This window comes from Anarrhichthys ocellatus, unplaced genomic scaffold (genome assembly GCF_004355925.1).
Source record: "Anarrhichthys ocellatus isolate YVR2014 unplaced genomic scaffold, GSC_Weel_1.0 scaffold15, whole genome shotgun sequence".
Classification (NCBI taxonomy): domain Eukaryota; kingdom Metazoa; phylum Chordata; class Actinopteri; order Perciformes; family Anarhichadidae; genus Anarrhichthys; species Anarrhichthys ocellatus.
Genome location: NW_022280045.1, coordinates 5,560,909 through 5,577,205, shown reverse-complemented (window position 1 = coordinate 5,577,205; position 16,297 = coordinate 5,560,909). Strand labels below are relative to the sequence as shown.

At 41.1% G+C, this 16,297-nt stretch overlaps 2 protein-coding genes across 3 annotated transcripts; one reads left to right on the top strand and one right to left on the bottom strand.

Annotated features, from left to right (window-relative positions):
• Positions 1-63: 63 nt before the first annotated feature.
• On the bottom strand, positions 64-7,150 carry rnf126 (ring finger protein 126). Its single transcript, XM_031854617.1, has 9 exons — positions 7,056-7,150; positions 5,714-5,772; positions 5,570-5,630; positions 5,243-5,481; positions 4,797-4,865; positions 4,629-4,698; positions 4,198-4,291; positions 2,797-2,912; positions 64-2,524 (listed from the first exon to the last, which is right to left on the bottom strand). The coding sequence occupies exons 1-9, from the start codon at positions 7,128-7,130 to the stop codon at positions 2,372-2,374; spliced, it is 936 nt and encodes a 311-aa protein (XP_031710477.1). The 5' UTR covers positions 7,131-7,150; the 3' UTR covers positions 64-2,371.
• Positions 7,151-8,618: 1,468 nt separating this feature from the next.
• Positions 8,619-15,552, top strand: sugp1 (SURP and G patch domain containing 1). 2 transcript variants are annotated; one of them, XM_031855352.1, is made up of 14 exons: positions 8,619-8,733; positions 9,472-9,640; positions 9,809-9,912; positions 10,286-10,504; positions 10,653-10,776; positions 10,874-10,974; positions 11,812-11,935; positions 12,024-12,346; positions 12,670-12,776; positions 13,016-13,193; positions 13,340-13,446; positions 14,096-14,241; positions 14,702-14,831; positions 15,045-15,552. In XM_031855352.1, exons 1-14 carry the CDS (start codon positions 8,715-8,717, stop codon positions 15,069-15,071), a joined length of 1,878 nt encoding a protein of 625 aa, XP_031711212.1. In that variant the 5' UTR covers positions 8,619-8,714; the 3' UTR covers positions 15,072-15,552. The 2 variants fall into 2 exon arrangements, with proteins under 2 accessions (XP_031711212.1, XP_031711211.1); XM_031855351.1 differs by having other exon boundaries at positions 10,256-10,504.
• Positions 15,553-16,297: the final 745 nt, after the last annotated feature.

The following is a 16,297-nucleotide window of genomic DNA, read 5'->3' as shown; positions in this document are numbered from 1 at the left end:
TAAAAGCAGATGGTTGCACATGTGCAGTGCAGTAGTAATTACATTTCTATTAGCATCTCTGTTGGAGGGAATCACACTAGTATATAAAATGGTCTTGAAGCATGTTTGTGCCTATAAGCTGCAATACTGCAGAGCATTATCCAAACACATGTGGGATATACACCATGATAGTGGAGTGCTTCATCACTGGAGAAGAGATACAATAGTTAGCGTATTATACATCATCACTGTACTTACTTTTAAAATAGGAATTCAAACTGGTGAAGGATTTTCTTCCTGCACGACTTTTACCTTTTGACATCAGTGCTGGTAAGCCATAAGCGTCATCACTCTCTCCCCCTCCCCTCTCCTTCTCTCTGCCGTCCTCCCTCCACTTCAGACAAAACGCTGCACCAAGGTTCGCTTTTCAGCGAGGTGACGCAGCGGTGTGACGCTCTCTTAACAGTTTTTTAAAAGACAGAGACCAAGAGGATGCTGTGATTCACAGAAATGTCAAGAAAATGAAAAGAAGTGTTGGTATGAATGACACAGACACACGTTAGAGTACTGCTCAGGAGCGAAAAGGGTTTTATCTCGAAACCCATTTACCTTATAGGTGAGGAAAAAAAAGACAAATGTTCTGAACCAGTAAAACTAAATGAGAGGATGATTGAGAATCTTTTGTTTTAAGTCAGCCTTTGCGCTGCCAAGGTCTCGTATATAAACCACTAAAAAACAAACAGTATTTCATATTTGCTTTGGTAACGTCTGGAAGATGAATTCAATTTGTTATTGGTATTTATTTGAATATGTAAATCTCTGGTCTGGTGACTCATCAGCCACCTGTTTGTTAATTATTGCTAAAAAGAAATTCCTGGTCCGAGTTAGTTTATCAACATTAACTTTAACTAATTCAAAATTAAGGTTTCATGTTTTTTGTGATTTGGTAATGTACTTGCCATGTTGAGTCTAGTTTATTTGATATGGACATCACAGTATTTTAGAATTGTAACATACATTTATGCCAAAAGACCAAATGCATTATGTTTAGAGTTTGGAGCAAAAAGTTAATTTACAACACTGTCCACAGGAGGATTTAAAGAAAGAAATACGTCCACAAATACATTTTCCAGACATGACTTGTCAAAATGTCTGCAATTAACAGGATCTATTGGCTGCACCAGCGGTGATTGAGGTGCGTCCTTAAAGGAGCTGAATATAAACAAGTATTTCATATTCTATATTTGTAATTTAGATATCTTTGTAACCATCTGCTTTCACCATTTTAAAAAGGGTATTTCTCTGTTGATCAATTTTAAAAGAGCCACATTAACTCTTTGTTTTAAAGCATTAAAACATCAAAAAAAATTCCAAGCGGGGTCTTTTATCCTGATCAACAATTGGAGTTTGATTGACATTGAAGCATTATAAAATGTGTTAAATTAAACCTCCTACAACAGCACAGGTAGGATACGATTGTGAAAACGTTCATCATCAGCAGGAACTTCATATTTGTTTGTTTTAGTACTTTATTGCGACTGTACGAAAAATCTGTAAATAAAACACTTGTTTTGTGAAACCCATTTGGCCAGTTTCACAGAGGTCAGAGATTTCCATGCCGTTTTTAGGTTAGGGTTCATTTGAGTTTTGTAAGTAGGTTGGTGAATATTTTCACTTTAGGAATAAAAATGTGTCCACTGTTGAGCTGTGAGGATCTAATAAAATCTAATAAAAACAGATAAACAAGTCCTAAAGGACTTATTCAATGCAAAAGATGTGAAGTCTTTTTGTTGTTCAGTAGTTTACCCAAATTCACATTCTTAACATCAGACAGAATGTTGTGCAAAATAAAAAATAAAAGGTGCAAATAAATAGGAGTCAGATGAACACACTCGGGCTTTAGTTTGATCCACCAGCTGTACAGTGGCTGACCATTCAAAATTAATTCTCTATCTACACATCTACGGACTCTGCACCACCACAGGCTATGTTTTAAAAAAGAAAAGAGCATTCTGTTATTTAAATATAAAATGTGCCCCAGCCTTGTGGCAAACACACGTCTCCATCAAAAAGCAGTCCACTCTGGCTCAAACTGAGCTCACGTCAGCTCTGGTCACAATCTCTCTATTAGTCCTCGCAGCCTTTCTGGATCCTCTTTCAACACGGCCCAGTTCGCCCTCCTCAAGTACTCTGAGCTGGACCCGCTGTCCGCTCAGCACAGAGGGAGGAATGATGACTTCAAATCTGCAATAGATTTCACAGTTCAACTCGACTCATATCGTCCCCTAGCATTGAGACGGACCACTGTCCCGGTCTCGGCTGAGAGGCGTTGGTTCTCGTTTGTCGTGAGGTTTTGTTTTTCCAGATGTGTGGCGACGGTGGCGGTGAACATCTAGGAGTTTCTGGCAGCATTCTCATTGCTAGGTGAGCTGGGGGAGGAAGAGGAGGAGGACGAGGGAGAGAAGCTTATTCCTGATAACCCTGGCGGGTCTGTGGCTGTGTTCTGTCCGCTTAGACTCTTCCTGCACACAGGACATGTATCGTGCTGTAGGAAACAAGGACAAATTCCCATTTTCTATACATCAAATGCACATGACTGGTTGGATGCAAACAATTGTGTCCTAAGCTTTTCAATTGTACAGTGTAACAGTACTTAAGAGGAGCACCAGAGGCGTGTCTCAAAAACGGAGGCAAAGCATCAGTTTTATGTGGTTTTGCAGTTCACACTGCAGTGCGTTTTTCACACGTTTTTACAAAAGCACAATATGTGAATGTGTTTGGGACATCCGTAATACGGTAGATATTAGATTTACATACCTGTTCCAGCCACGGTATTATACAGTCATTGTGAAACAAGTGATTGCATGGCAGTTGTCTAACATTCTCCTCAACGCTGTAGTCTTCTTTGCACACAGGACACTCTAAACCAGCACCTGTACAAACAGAAAACAACACACTGTTTGTCTGTCGGTCCGTGTGTTAGAGAACCTCGGTCACATGCGTCAGCTGCAATGAAAATAGTCATCACACCAGTTCTGTTTATTTGAGTTGAGGCAGTGTTGCTTCACTTCCCCCAACAAGAATACGCAGGAATCTTCCTGCATACGTCTGAGATGATAGCACAACATTTTATGAGTGAGTAACTGTCAGGACAGGCCCTGTTCACATCGGATCATCCAAGACGCACAGCTTTAAACTGCAGGTGTGAATGCACCCAAGACGCCTCGAGGACGCACCAAGATATGATCCCTCAGACCACATTCGGAGGTGGTCTGTGACGCATATAGCGCCATTCTTTTAGCAGCATTTAGGCCAATGAATCCTGAGTCACACTGAAGGACCGTCTACTCAACTGGCAACTTAACAAAAAAGCTTATGTAGTTATATTGCTAAATAGCTTTTTGGTGATGTGTGAGTGTTTTATATGCAGGACCCCTGGGACCTGCCGGTAAACAGCCTTGCAGGTATTTGTAGGTTCATAAAATGTACCGGAATTCACAAATCTGTAGTATATTACTGGCCTACTGCGCTCTCCCAGCGGTTAAAAACAACAAGTGGAAATGATGTAGGTTACGTGTTTATTTGCATACAGAGTCTCGAGACGCATGTAGAGGCACATTCTAATGCCAGGTGTGTCTTCTTGTGATCTGATCACACAAGGCGCATGTTAATGCCAGGTCTGAACAGGGCTTAAGATCCGATCGCTCAGACCACGTTTGGATGTGGCCACATTATTTTAGCAGTGTGGACGCGAGTGTGTCCTGGGGCCTCAGTGAAGGACCTCCTCACCAGACGTCCTCTGCGGTAGCGGAAGTACGCAGCCATTTGCGCACCAAAGGCGCCATTTCAAGAAACAAGCTGAATGGATAGAGGATACAGGATGGATAGAGATATATTACAAGCAAGTCAAATTTCTTGGGTGATTTGGTTTGCTTGGAACACGACCAGTCTGTATTGTTTTGATTTCTTCTTTGTTTATTTCGCTCTAGGCTTAGCACTTCTGCCTCCCGCCTGTTAAAAACAATAAAGCATTTGATCTTTGCAATCGGAAATGGTGTAAGTGTTCATTTTCTTACAGAGTGGGGAAGTGAGATCCGATCCCAAGTGGTCACAACAGACTGACGAGAATGGACGTACTCTGAGCGATCCTCTTGTGATCGGATCAGCCAACACGCATGTTAACGCCAGATGTGATCCAAGAGAGAGACATGGACTTACCCACATGTTGTTCTGTGATGGTGACGGTGGGTAAACTCTTAATCCTTTCTCTGTCTGCAGGAGGCGGACCCGTGTTTTCAAACTGGTTCAATAACTACAAGTGGAAAAAGAACAGAACCCCAATATCACTTCGAATATCTAGCTTAACTACGTGTCTGATTTAAAGGATGAATTCTTTACAGGGTACCATCCATATATGCTAAATTCTACAAAAATGACACTTATTTAAAATGTAGAAAACACATTTAGGACGTTGTATACTGGTATCATTACATTGCTTATACAATAGAAATATACTATGAATTATGAATTATGTATTATGATATTATAAATAGCACAATTCCTGTGGTGCTATTTAAAAAAGCTCTTGGGATAATGTAGCCGCCTGATTGATATGCACCACTGTCATATAAAAGTAACACTTTCTATACCTGTGTAATGATAGCATCAAGACCATTGGCCCCCCAGGCGTAGTCCATTGGATTGGAATGGAGCATTCCCCTGCACGACAAGAAGGTAGTCAACAACAAAAAATATATAACGTTACTTGGTGATATGAAACAAGTACACAAACATGCATCACAGTTTCTTGTACTCACCACGATCCCATCCCCATATTCGGCATGGCTGTAGGTGCAATGATTCCATTTACTAACTGCTGGATAATTCTGCATCCGGAAGAAAAACAACACAAAAAAACACCTTCAATGAATCAAACTAATTGCACAAATGGACATTTTCTGTAAATATTAATCGTTTTACGGTCGTAAATATGTATTAATACAAATGGCAATACTAAATATCTGCCGTTTGGTATTTACAGGAATAGTGTCTCTTTGTTATTATAATGGTAATACTAGATATTTTGTGTTTTATACTTTTTGAATGAGGTAATATGTGTATATATATATGTATAACAGGTCCCTTTAGTTACGCAAACATCATATTAAAATGTATCTAAACATAATATTGTTCACGTGTTTTTTTTAACCATAATAACATGTGAAGCAACCTTCAACACACTCTGCTGGTGAAAAAGTCTCACCCTTCTAGTGTGGGCACTCCTTCGGGACGCGTACCCTGCCGTCGAGGAACATGCCGGCCGCGGGGTTGCCGCGCACTGTATCGTTGTCGCGATGCCATTTCCCTTTCTCTCCTGTTCTCTGCGTCGCGGTTGTCTTCTGTGGGTAGCCGCATTCGGAGGTCGAAGTTCTCGTCAAAAATCCCGAGGGCAAACGGACCGTACCCGGAGGGGAACGTGAACAAGTGCTGGTGATCCACGTTCTAGTAGAAAAGACAGAGGCAACGTCAAATCACGGTGCCGGGTGCAAAATGTTTCCTGAAACCAACTGATTCAACGCACCACACTGACCTCAAAGGCTTGCCGGTTATGATCACTGGTGGAGGACGATGACACAGAACCATTTTCAGTACTGCACAAATACAGTGGTTAAGAAAGTGAAAAGTTAAGACTTAAAAATCATATTAAATCAATCAAAAAAACAATCCTCCATACCTTCGTTCCTCAGCCAGTTCCTCAATAAAACCAGAATCACAGCGTGGACAGGTGTAGTCCTACAGTGAAGATATAAAGGTGAATATCTAGTACACACCACAACATATACACAGGTGTCTGTTTATTATGTACACATAGCTAAAATGATTGCTCTCTAATTTAACAGTTTAGAGTAAGAGTAGTTAGTAAAGGGGGTGATTCAACTTTACAGTCATTTTGGAGGCTGCACGCTGCTTTTGAATTGTTTCATGGTGTTATTCTGAGAAATGTTTATATTTGGTCGAACGTCACCGATATAAATTGGGTGGACAAAGTAGTAGAAATGCCTCTCATTTTAACACAATACAATTTAACAGCATCAGAAAACTGTTTCTCCAAAAATGATCATAGACACTTAAAACTGAATACTATAACCTTCATACAAGTTGGATTTATTACAAGGCTTGTATTAAACTGCATGGGTTTTAGCAAGGTGCAGGTCAACCCAATATATGATGTCTAGAAATGTCAAACATGGTCTTTGTGAAGTGCAGACTATGTTCCCAATGTTGACGTTAACCATACATGCAATCTGCATCATCCAGCAGTTTAGAAAACGTTAACTTTACATGCTGTAACACATTGTGAGCACTTCCAATGAGTCAACATATTCTCCAGAGTCACGTTAAGCTGTAGCACGTGTCACACAGGTAAGCAGCTGTCAATAAATAACCGTTACTGTAACATTCAAGAAGCTTCCCATGAATGGCCACCGACACACTGCTGTGGCAGGCAAGTGCACCGATAACACAACACTGATTGACACTCGTTTCGGATAGATGTTGTGAAAGTGTTCCCGCTCTTTGCGGTATTACCACAATAAACGAATGGCAAGTCTTGTGGAAAAGACATTTACATTAAGCGTTTTTATATTAGCTGATTGGAAATCTTTAAATGAAAACGTGCCTTAAGCCCCTGGACAGACAGTCTGCTTTAGAAAGTGAGCCTAAGATTTCTCCTGTTAGCCAGCTTGCTGACGTTAAACGCCTCACTATGAAACCTTGACCTAAGCTAGCTGCTGTTTATTATGCCGCCATAAAGCTGAAATGGTATGTCTACAACACAAGAGCATAACGTGAGTGTTACCCACCAACTACATTACTACCACTTGACCGTCACTCTGGACCGTTGTTGCCGATGTGGCTAACTAGCTAACTAGCGTAACGTTAGCTACACAGCAGCAATGGGCCGACGTGACTAGGTGTGAGCCACAAAATAAACTTAAAACCACACAAAGCCCAAACTCATTCTTCATTCTCATTCTCATTCTTCAAGGAGGCAAATGTGTCTCTTGGGTCCTTACCGGTAAACGCGGACTAATCTCTGCTGAACACTGGTGACAAAAAAACCGGCAGGGCCGTGGTGGAGCTTCAGCCATTTCTAAGCAGACCAGTTCGTACGACACGGACGGGAAGCAACGAGGGACAACAAAACCTGACTTTTTGCAACAGGAGAGACAAGCGGCGGCAGGAAACAAAATTATCAAGAAGACGACTTCCGGTTTAATATTTTCTTTCAAATTAAAACAAAAAAGTTAAAGGTGATTGGAGCCCCTCCATGCTACACACATGTAATAAACATACAAATATACAAAACATTTCTTGGGAAATTCTATTCAATCATCACTTATTATGTGGCATATAAAATGGTTTAGTTACATAAAAATACCTTTTTTTAATCATAATTGTATAACTATGAGGCTACATATTTTATGCTGAGCAGAAGAAGTAATATAGAATTGATTAAATTAATTAAAATAATAAATTGGACGCTGTACAGTCTTTCTATCATTGCTCTTCCATATGATGTCGGTACTTTCCATAATACCTGTCGTTAATAACATCCTAAAATATGGACCCCAGCCCTCATTTTCAGATATTCATGCTAAGATATTGAGAATACAGTGCACACAGTCGGGTTTCTGCAGACTGTGCTCCAAATATTAGTATGTTGAGAAAGTACAGCAATTAAGAGTGTATAATAAATTGACTCTGAGTTTTAAAATTTGATGCAAAGCAATATAATACACATGCAATAAATTATATTTTCGAGTTTTGAAACTGAAGATGTTATGAGTATGTTTTGCCCTGTAAGGCTTACATGATGGGGACAGAACATTTGAAAAAGCTCTCTAAATTCTTGAATTTAATACGACACCACTGCACATGTCAACAAAGACTGATTATCATAGCCGTCACAAAGTTTATTGCAGGGCTATATACTAGTTTGAATAACATACCGCTGTAGGCTAGTTTGGGGGCAGTATTGAGAGGAAAACTACCATACACATGTTTTCTCAAAATGTTCCTTTTGAGCTGTCATCATAGAAAACACTGCAGTCTGATGATGCTCTGTCACATAATTATTTATTCCCCTATTCAGTTCACCAAGTGATCCTAACAGCCGAAGGAAAGCACCTCAGTCATCATGACTCTCAGGCATCTGATAATTTAGTGCATCAGGTCCTCCTCAGGATAATGGGAGTTGCGTCCCCTCCCTGGGGTTGTAGATTAACAGAGAGACCCGTTCTCTCTTTTGGGGAGTTTGTGCCTACTCAAGGACAAGGCCAGGGAGTTAGCACCCACACACACACACACACACACACATGCACACACATTGCCAGGCTAGTTGAAGTAACAAAGCCCTCCCAGCAGATATAGTGGAGCTACGAGCCCCAGACATCGCTAGAGGCCCTTGACTTACTGATTGATTGTTCTGCCTATGACCTGCAGCATGTGCGTCCTGGCCTCTGATTGGGTATTCTGATGTAGAGCATGCACTTACGACTTTGCGACAGTAGTAGAGATAATGCTTTTATTCTGGAAAAACAACAACCGGAAGTCTTGTTGTGGTGTTTGCTAGTGGACTTAACTTATAAATCAGCTATTTCGGTAGCAGCGATTGGCCTTATTGTAGTCCGTGAGCGTCTTTTTCTAAATAGATATTTCCTCCCGCTGCGACCATGGAGCATAGCGATGCAGGTAAATCCTTACTGTGACTTTGATTGTGATGCTAGCGCTGAACATGTAACTAGCAGCTGTCTGAGTTATTCTGAACCCTTAAGTTAGCCAGGTTAGCCGTTAGCTCTTCATTTGATCTATCGAGCTCTTGCAGCCGGAGGAGCCCTTTGCTCGATCAATAGCAAGACGTTAGCTAGCTGTCGGCTAAGATAACAAGGTTAATTCATATATTAGACATTTTGTATTATATTTACGTAACTTAACAAATAACGTTACTCGAGTTTCATTAGTTCTGCAAACTGTAACGTTAATATCCTAAATGAATGACACAAATTTCGCTTTACCCCACAGTTCTTATTAGCTTTTAAAAGTTAAGCTTTCTTAAATGCTACTCTGCAATACAAAGTTAGAATTGTGTGTGTGTGTGTGTGTGTGTGTGTGTGTGTGTGTGTGTGTGTGTGTGTGTGTGTGTGTCAAAGTGTATCTGCCTTAAAGAAGTTGAACCCCAGTAAAATCCAACAATGTAATAGAAAATGTACTCCACCATTGGAAAATGGTTCTTGTTTTTTCTTGTGTATCATAAATGGACTACAGCTTGCATTTCGTGTGCAACTCTGTTGTAGATTGACAATAAATTAACCTTGAAACCTAATTGAGAAAATGTCATTTTACTTTTTGCTTCCTCAACTGCCAGCTTCTCCTCCGCATAACATGCTTATTGTGTTGTTATATTGCATTTACCCTTTAATCTTGTTTTAGGGCGTGGAGGATGGAAGTCCAAGCCCATCCAGCCGCAGAAAAACAAGATGAACATGAATATTCTCCGGCAAGAGAAGCTGATAGCTCAGAAGAAGAGGGAGATTGAGGCCAGAATGGCAGAGCAAGCAAAAGTGAACGTGCAAACCCCGAGCAAACCCCTGCCTCCAAGGTATCAATATACTGACGGACATATTCAACACATTTACATTGTTTTAGTTTTTAAGTACAGTTGAATATTTGAGAATGGTCCTGTTGGTCAGTATCGTTGACCCCAACATCGGCCTTTAATTATAACAAAGAGTATTTAACCCCATTTCATTCATTCTGATCCCAACAGTTCTCCCAGTTTTCACGGAGGTTCCTCAAACAAGTTTCTAAACGATGGAAGCTTCTTACAGCAGTTCATGAGGATGCAGAAGGACAAACCCAACAATGGCTCTGGTTAGTAGTACTTTGTTCTGCACAGTGACCAAAAGGTTACAGTTGTGTTTTTGTCTTCTCCTTATCACAAGTAGAGTATTGCTGTGATGTTGTACAGTGGAATTTAACACAGCAAGAGCAACCCTGGAACACTGAGTAATCGCTGTAACCTTGTAGCTTTGCCTAATCTTAGTCCTTGGCAGCTGCACGGTTTGTGGGAGGTTTTTAAAGAGGGCATCCTGACCTAAGGAAACTAGTTACATTGGTTACCCGCCAAACGTTCTGGTTGAATCAGAAAGAATAATACCCCTTAAGGCTTATGCTATTTTTACAAATGATGTGTCCTGTTTCATACTCTTTCTAGCTTCCACCACTGATGCCAAATGTCCCACAGCTTCGACTTCACCACCAGGAGGAAACGCGCTGCAGAAAAAGAGCATTCTCGTTGGCAAGCGGCCCGGCCTCGGAGTCAGTAGCATGCTCAGTCAGTTCAAGAACTACTCGCACTCCAAGAAGAATCCTGTTCTCAGCCAGAGGCCGAGCGTGTTCTGTTCTCCGGACGATGAAGATGAGGAAGAAGAGGATGATTACTCCAGATTCTTAGAGATGAAAGGTAATTCAGGGCCGGTGTTTTCCAGTGTATCTCTGGACAACTCCACGGCTCGGACTTTTCAGTGCATCGTCTGCATACTCCGGTGCCTTGTGATTGGCATTTTGACATAGGTGCCCTTAGAGTAAATGTACTCATAGCCTGCTTAAAGTCTCTCCCCCAGAGGATTCAGACATCCGACTCATTGTCGACAAGATGGCCTCCTTTGTGGCGGAGGGAGGAGCTGAGCTGGAGAGAAAAGCCAAGGACGACTACAAGGACAATCCTGTTTTCTCGTACGTTTTGAAGGACAATGTAGCTCATCCAGATGTATTTACTTTTACGGTATTCTTACAAACTCATCTCATTTCAAATGTTATCCTTGCCTTTCAGATTTTTATACGATAGGAGCACCATGGAGTATCTCTACTTCAAAAACAGAGTTGCCGTTTTGAGAAAGGATTTGCTAAGACCTGAGAATACGTCAGATAATGGTAAGATTACCTCTTCTCGCACTCCGGACAACAATGTCAATACAGCATTGACCGTTTCATTACCAGTTTTCACCATATGACTTGACAGGGACGTCTATAAACATTATGATGTGTTGTGCTAGCCTAAACGTATGTGTATGCATCCACTCCCAAGTCCTTCCCTCACAGATACATTAGATTGTTTCATGCACAGTTACTGTAATACAGTAACTGTAAAAGATGAACTAGAATATATTATTTCCTGCTGACGTAAAACAGCAGGACCAATTCAACTTTCCCTGTTAACTGGAGACTTTCACCTAACTACATAGGTATAAAAACATTTTTCGTCAAGGTACTAATTTAGTTCACCGTCAAACTGCTTCTTATTTTTGTCTGTGCATATACAAGTCATGGCTTCTTTAGTTTTTCTCTCATTCTCCTGTGTTTGAACTAAACCATATTTGTTTTTGGATTGGTCTGCACTTTAGCCAGTAAATTGTGATACGCACTATAAACATCCACATTGCTCACCCCTATGTTGTGCCTAATTGAATCATATTAGGAATTTGAAGGTGGGGTACATGTTCTAGTCCTGGCGTGTGCACAGCACTGTACCTGCAGATAGAAGTTTCACAGTGTATATGGTGGAGCCTCTCTGGGCTTCACGTGGTCTGACTTTGTGACAGTGAAAGCCTCGCATCCATACAGTTCCCCATTCACCACCCCTGTTCCCCTTGCCCCTCCTTCCTCTTCTTATCCCCTATTAGCTCTAGACTGGTGGTGTGTGAGGGCCAGTTGAGTACGGTACAGTAGTAGAGTTTGAATTGAGTTCCAGTACTGATAGGCTGCTTAAAGTCTCCCCCCCAGTGGACCCGGAAACCCAGCAGATGGCTGAGAAGCTGGCCAGGTTTGTGGTCGAGAGCGGCCCCGAGGTGGAAGCCATTGCTGCTGAGCGAAACCGAGACAACCCTGCCTTCAGGTCAGTCACTGTATATGTGTCACTCTGTTTATTTACACTATTAAAGCCTGGTTTTACACAAAATATCTACTGCCCCCCCGCTTCTCAGTTTTTTATATGACCATCAAAGTCCAGCCCACCGCTTCTACAAAGAGAAAGTTCGGGAGTATCGGGCCGCAGCCTCCCAGGGCTCCTCACCTCCAGCAGAGAAATCCTGGACGGACCTTCGGCGACCAGCCGCGCCACCATTATCAGTAATCCCTCCACCACTGAACCCCGAACTCCACATTCAAGAGGCCGAAACTCCACCTGTCAAGCGGAAGAGAAAGAGTAGATGGGGGTCTGAGGATGACAAAGTGGAGTTGCACATTCCTCCCATCATCGCTCCTCCAGAGTATAATGTTCCAGAACCCAACACACCCTCTCTCTCCGGTACTTAAACTTGTTTACGTGCTGTAAATATACGTATGTGTGTGTTCACACATTTAGTTATTTTAGGGAATGAAAGTAATGAACATAAAACTTGGTGTGGTGTCAATATGTTTTTGGAGCTGATACCGTTGTCTATTCTTTTCCAGCACATACATGCAAATATATGCATTTTGGAAAAGTCATAGAACACAATTTAATTATTGTTAAGAAAACAAGGTATCGTTTTTGAAACAGCATATTAATTAGCTATTTTGGGCTCACTATCAGCCGATGCAATGATTCATTTATGAATATATAAGTTTGTGGTAATGTTTTTTTTTCAGTCCAGGATCTGAGAACTCTTGGTTATAAGAAGGGGAAGCCTCTCGGTCTGGTAGGAGTGACGGAACTATCTGAGGATCAGAAGAAACAAATCAAAGAACAACAAGAGGTATGAAAGTGCCAACTAAACATATTTATTAAGTGACAATTGCACAACTGCAATTTTTAACTATACCAAAAGTCCACCCACCCCAAAAATATTTTATTTGATCTGTTTTTTAGAATAGTCAAAAGGCACTTTGATGACTCAGGTTGAACGCACCCTAAACTAAGGATTATTAGGTCCTGTAATCTACTTTCAGCATCACTGTGTGTGTGTGTGTAATGTTTTGCTCACACGCTCTGTAGATGCAAGAGATGTACGACATGATCATGAAGCACAAGCGTGCGATGGCAGAGATGCAGGTGATGTGGGAGAAGGCCATTAGAGACCACCAACATGAATATGACAGCGATGAAGAGGTGGACCAGCAGGCGGGCACCTGGGAGCATCGTCTCCGACATTTGGAAATGGAGAAGACCCGCGGTAAGGTTCACCATCAGTGTGGAGTATTGGCCTTGCTTCTGCAACACTAGCAGCTGCCGGTGCTTGATAATCAGTTCTTGTAAGGTTTTAGTGATCAGCTGTTGCTTGAAAAAAATAAAATAAACATCTTGTCTGTACTTTTCCAGAGTGGGCTGAATCTCTGACAGATATGGGTAAAGGGAAACATTTTATTGGTGACTTCCTGCCCCCAGAGGAGCTGGATAAGTTCATGGAGACCTTCAAGGCACTCAAGGTTCGTTTGCCTCTGAATTCACTTGTTCTCCAGCCTAACAGGGAAGGAGCGATGGTTTCTCTCTTCCATTAGTTTCAGCTTTAGAGGTAAATAAAGATGACTCCTTTTTGAGTCAGAAAGAGGCAGCTAATGTCAATAATTGCTTTTCAGACATCCCACAGGTCATTAAATGCTTCGAGTGTGATTTTACGAGGTGTGATGTGTACAGAGAAGATAAAGACATGTACCTATTCCCTGCAGGATCTCTTCAGCGTACTGTAGAACTTGTTTCATGTGTAGTCTGTGGAAGCTGTTTGCCCTTTAAATGTCTGCTTCTCCACAAGAAGGCCATACATACACTGTTTAGTAGGGCCAGGGTCAGTTGAAAATGTCTGTAAACAGGATTGTAATCATCCGTCCATGTCTCTGTTTTCAAGTTGCTTATCCAGGTCAGAGGCACTGTGGCAACAGAGCAACCTAGACGCCCTTTTCTCAAGATGACAGTGTCATTATATTCCAGTTAAACCAACTAAATAATAGAAGAATCTTGACTCACCCTATGCTAAATTTGTTTGAAATAATCTCCCCTTCTTCCTTCTTCCCCCTTCTCGGTGCACCACTTCAGTGTGTTATGGCATGAATGAACACTTGTCGTCTTGTTGACTTGCAGGAGGGCCGGGACCCAGACTACACAGAATACAAAGAGTTTAAGTTGACGGTGGAGAATCTTGGTTTCCGAATGCTCATGAAGATGGGCTGGAAGGAGGGTGAAGGCCTGGGCAGTGACGGACAGGGCATCAAGGCTCCTGTCAACAAGTGAGCATTCATCTTCACTACATTTGCCTTTCATTGCATTTCTTTATCATTCAGGAAATCTGCAATTCAACAGTTGAATTCATATTTCCACTAACTATTGTTAGCTAGATTTGCAACTGTGTGTGTGTGCGCGCCATTGTTGGCATTTACACCTGAACAGACCTTTTTCCACAGCCAACATTTTTGACTTGTCGTGGCAGGAAATGCGCAGGTGTTACTAATTCCATTAACGACAGCAGTTTTTCATCACTTGTCCCAGTGAGCCGTGCGAGTGGGCTGGCCTGTACATTGGATTATTCATTCATTTTATTATTTACACCTGTGCTTTTTCTACTGTGACATGTTCCGATATCTTCTGTGGAAAAGGACAATATTTTAATGGTTTTGCTTTATCCAGAAATTACCAAATATACATGAAAAGAGACACGCATGTTGAGTGGCCTTCTCTGTCTCACTCTAGGGGAACTACCGCTATGAACGGAGCAGGGTTTGGAGTTGACCGTCCAGCGGAGCTCTCAAAGAGTGATGATGAGTACGATGCTTTTAGAAAGAGGATGATGCTTGCTTACCGCTTCAGGCCCAACCCACTGGTAACTTCTGTTTCATATCGTTTTCCATTTGTTGTAACAATATTCCGTAAATTGTATGTGTAATAGCATGTAGAAATCCATACTCGTTTTAATAATGTACTTATTTTTAGAGACTTAGAACTTTGTTCTTCCATTACTGTGCTGCTGATCCATTCATTTAGATTTTTGCTATAATGTTTGAATTCATCTAGCGTTTCTTTTTTGTTTCCACAGAATAATCCACGGAGACCATATTACTGAAGTAGAGGACTGTTTTTGTTTGTACTTGTTTTTAGTTTATCATAACTTAAAAGCTGTTTTCTGCAGCTATCTGCTATCTCTGCTCGGTTGTGGAATGGACTGTGTTGCAGAAACCTTTTAATTTGTGTGACATGTAGGAAGATTAGACTATCTATTACATTTGAGGTTTAATTTGAGTGAGAAAATGTTTCTTTAAATAATTGATCACCTGTTTTATACCATTTCAATGTAACACACTAACAACGTGAAACATATAGGCTCACATCGCCTGACTTCCAGAATGATTTCACTCTTCAGTTTGTGTTTCCATTTTGTTCTTTTCAGAGCTTGACTTTGCATTCTCAACTATACTGTACACTATAACAGTTCTGTCTTAGTGCACAATCCTCTGTATAGTTTTTTTGCATCTCACTGTGCTATAACTGATATTTGATTCCTGTCATATGCTTCAGTGTTCACAATAAATGTCCATTTACTGAAATGTCTGTATAACTGCTGTACTTATCTGTTTATTAGAAAATAAGTAGGAGCTAGTAGTGAACAGGGAACTCGCCTTAAGTTTATTGAGTGCTAAGTGCAGGTATCTAACCAATCATGTTGATAACTGCCATCAGTATTGATTTCTCTATGGCTCTGGACAGCATTGAACCATTTGAGTAGCGCTGACCAGGCTCAAGCAGCCAGTGGTGAGGAGGAAGGTGACAGATCAGTGAAATCAGACCTACAGATTGACATTCCCCAGGGGGGTTACACGGGATAAATATAACTCTGAAATCCCAGCTAAGCAAGAGCCACTCTGGTGTTGGCCATAGCATCAATCGGAGGCAGCTTAAGCCATATTAGAAGGTAAATCAACGCTTTGATTGGTTAGTGGCGTGGTAAAGCTTTTAGTTGAACGTAACGATTATTTTTCATCGTCCATTAATATTTGGTTACTAAAATATCAGAAAGTCAAACTGCTTGTTTAGTCTAAAATATAATCAATTTACTATCTTATAAGTGGGGGAAAAAAGCAGAAAATCCTCACATTTGATTTGAGAAGCCAGAACCAGGGAACGTTAGGCATTTTTGCTGGAAAAATACTGATTATAAAAATTGTTGCCAATTATTTTTCTGTGAATCAACAAAGTGACTTTAGAACTACAGCTTCGGAGCCAATGGATGTTGAAAGTGGAGTGCGGTTCATAAAGGGAAAGGAAGTAAGAAACAAGCTCAAACAAATGCAT

Excerpts from the sequence above, each read along its gene's own strand:
- rnf126 (XM_031854617.1), bottom strand. The coding sequence starts at position 7,130 with ATGGCTGAAGCTCCACCACGGCCCTGCCGGTTTTTTTGTCACCAGTGT. Across the intron at positions 2,913-4,197 it reads CATCACAGAACAACATGTGG|GTGCTGGTTTAGAGTGTCCT; the intron begins GTAAGTCCATGT and ends CTGTTTGTACAG. Across the intron at positions 2,525-2,796 it reads TAATACCGTGGCTGGAACAG|CACGATACATGTCCTGTGTG; the intron begins GTATGTAAATCT and ends TGTTTCCTACAG.
- sugp1 (XM_031855351.1), top strand. Across the intron at positions 10,777-10,873 it reads AAGGACAATCCTGTTTTCTC|ATTTTTATACGATAGGAGCA; the intron begins GTACGTTTTGAA and ends CTTGCCTTTCAG. Across the intron at positions 11,936-12,023 it reads CGAGACAACCCTGCCTTCAG|TTTTTTATATGACCATCAAA; the intron begins GTCAGTCACTGT and ends CCCGCTTCTCAG.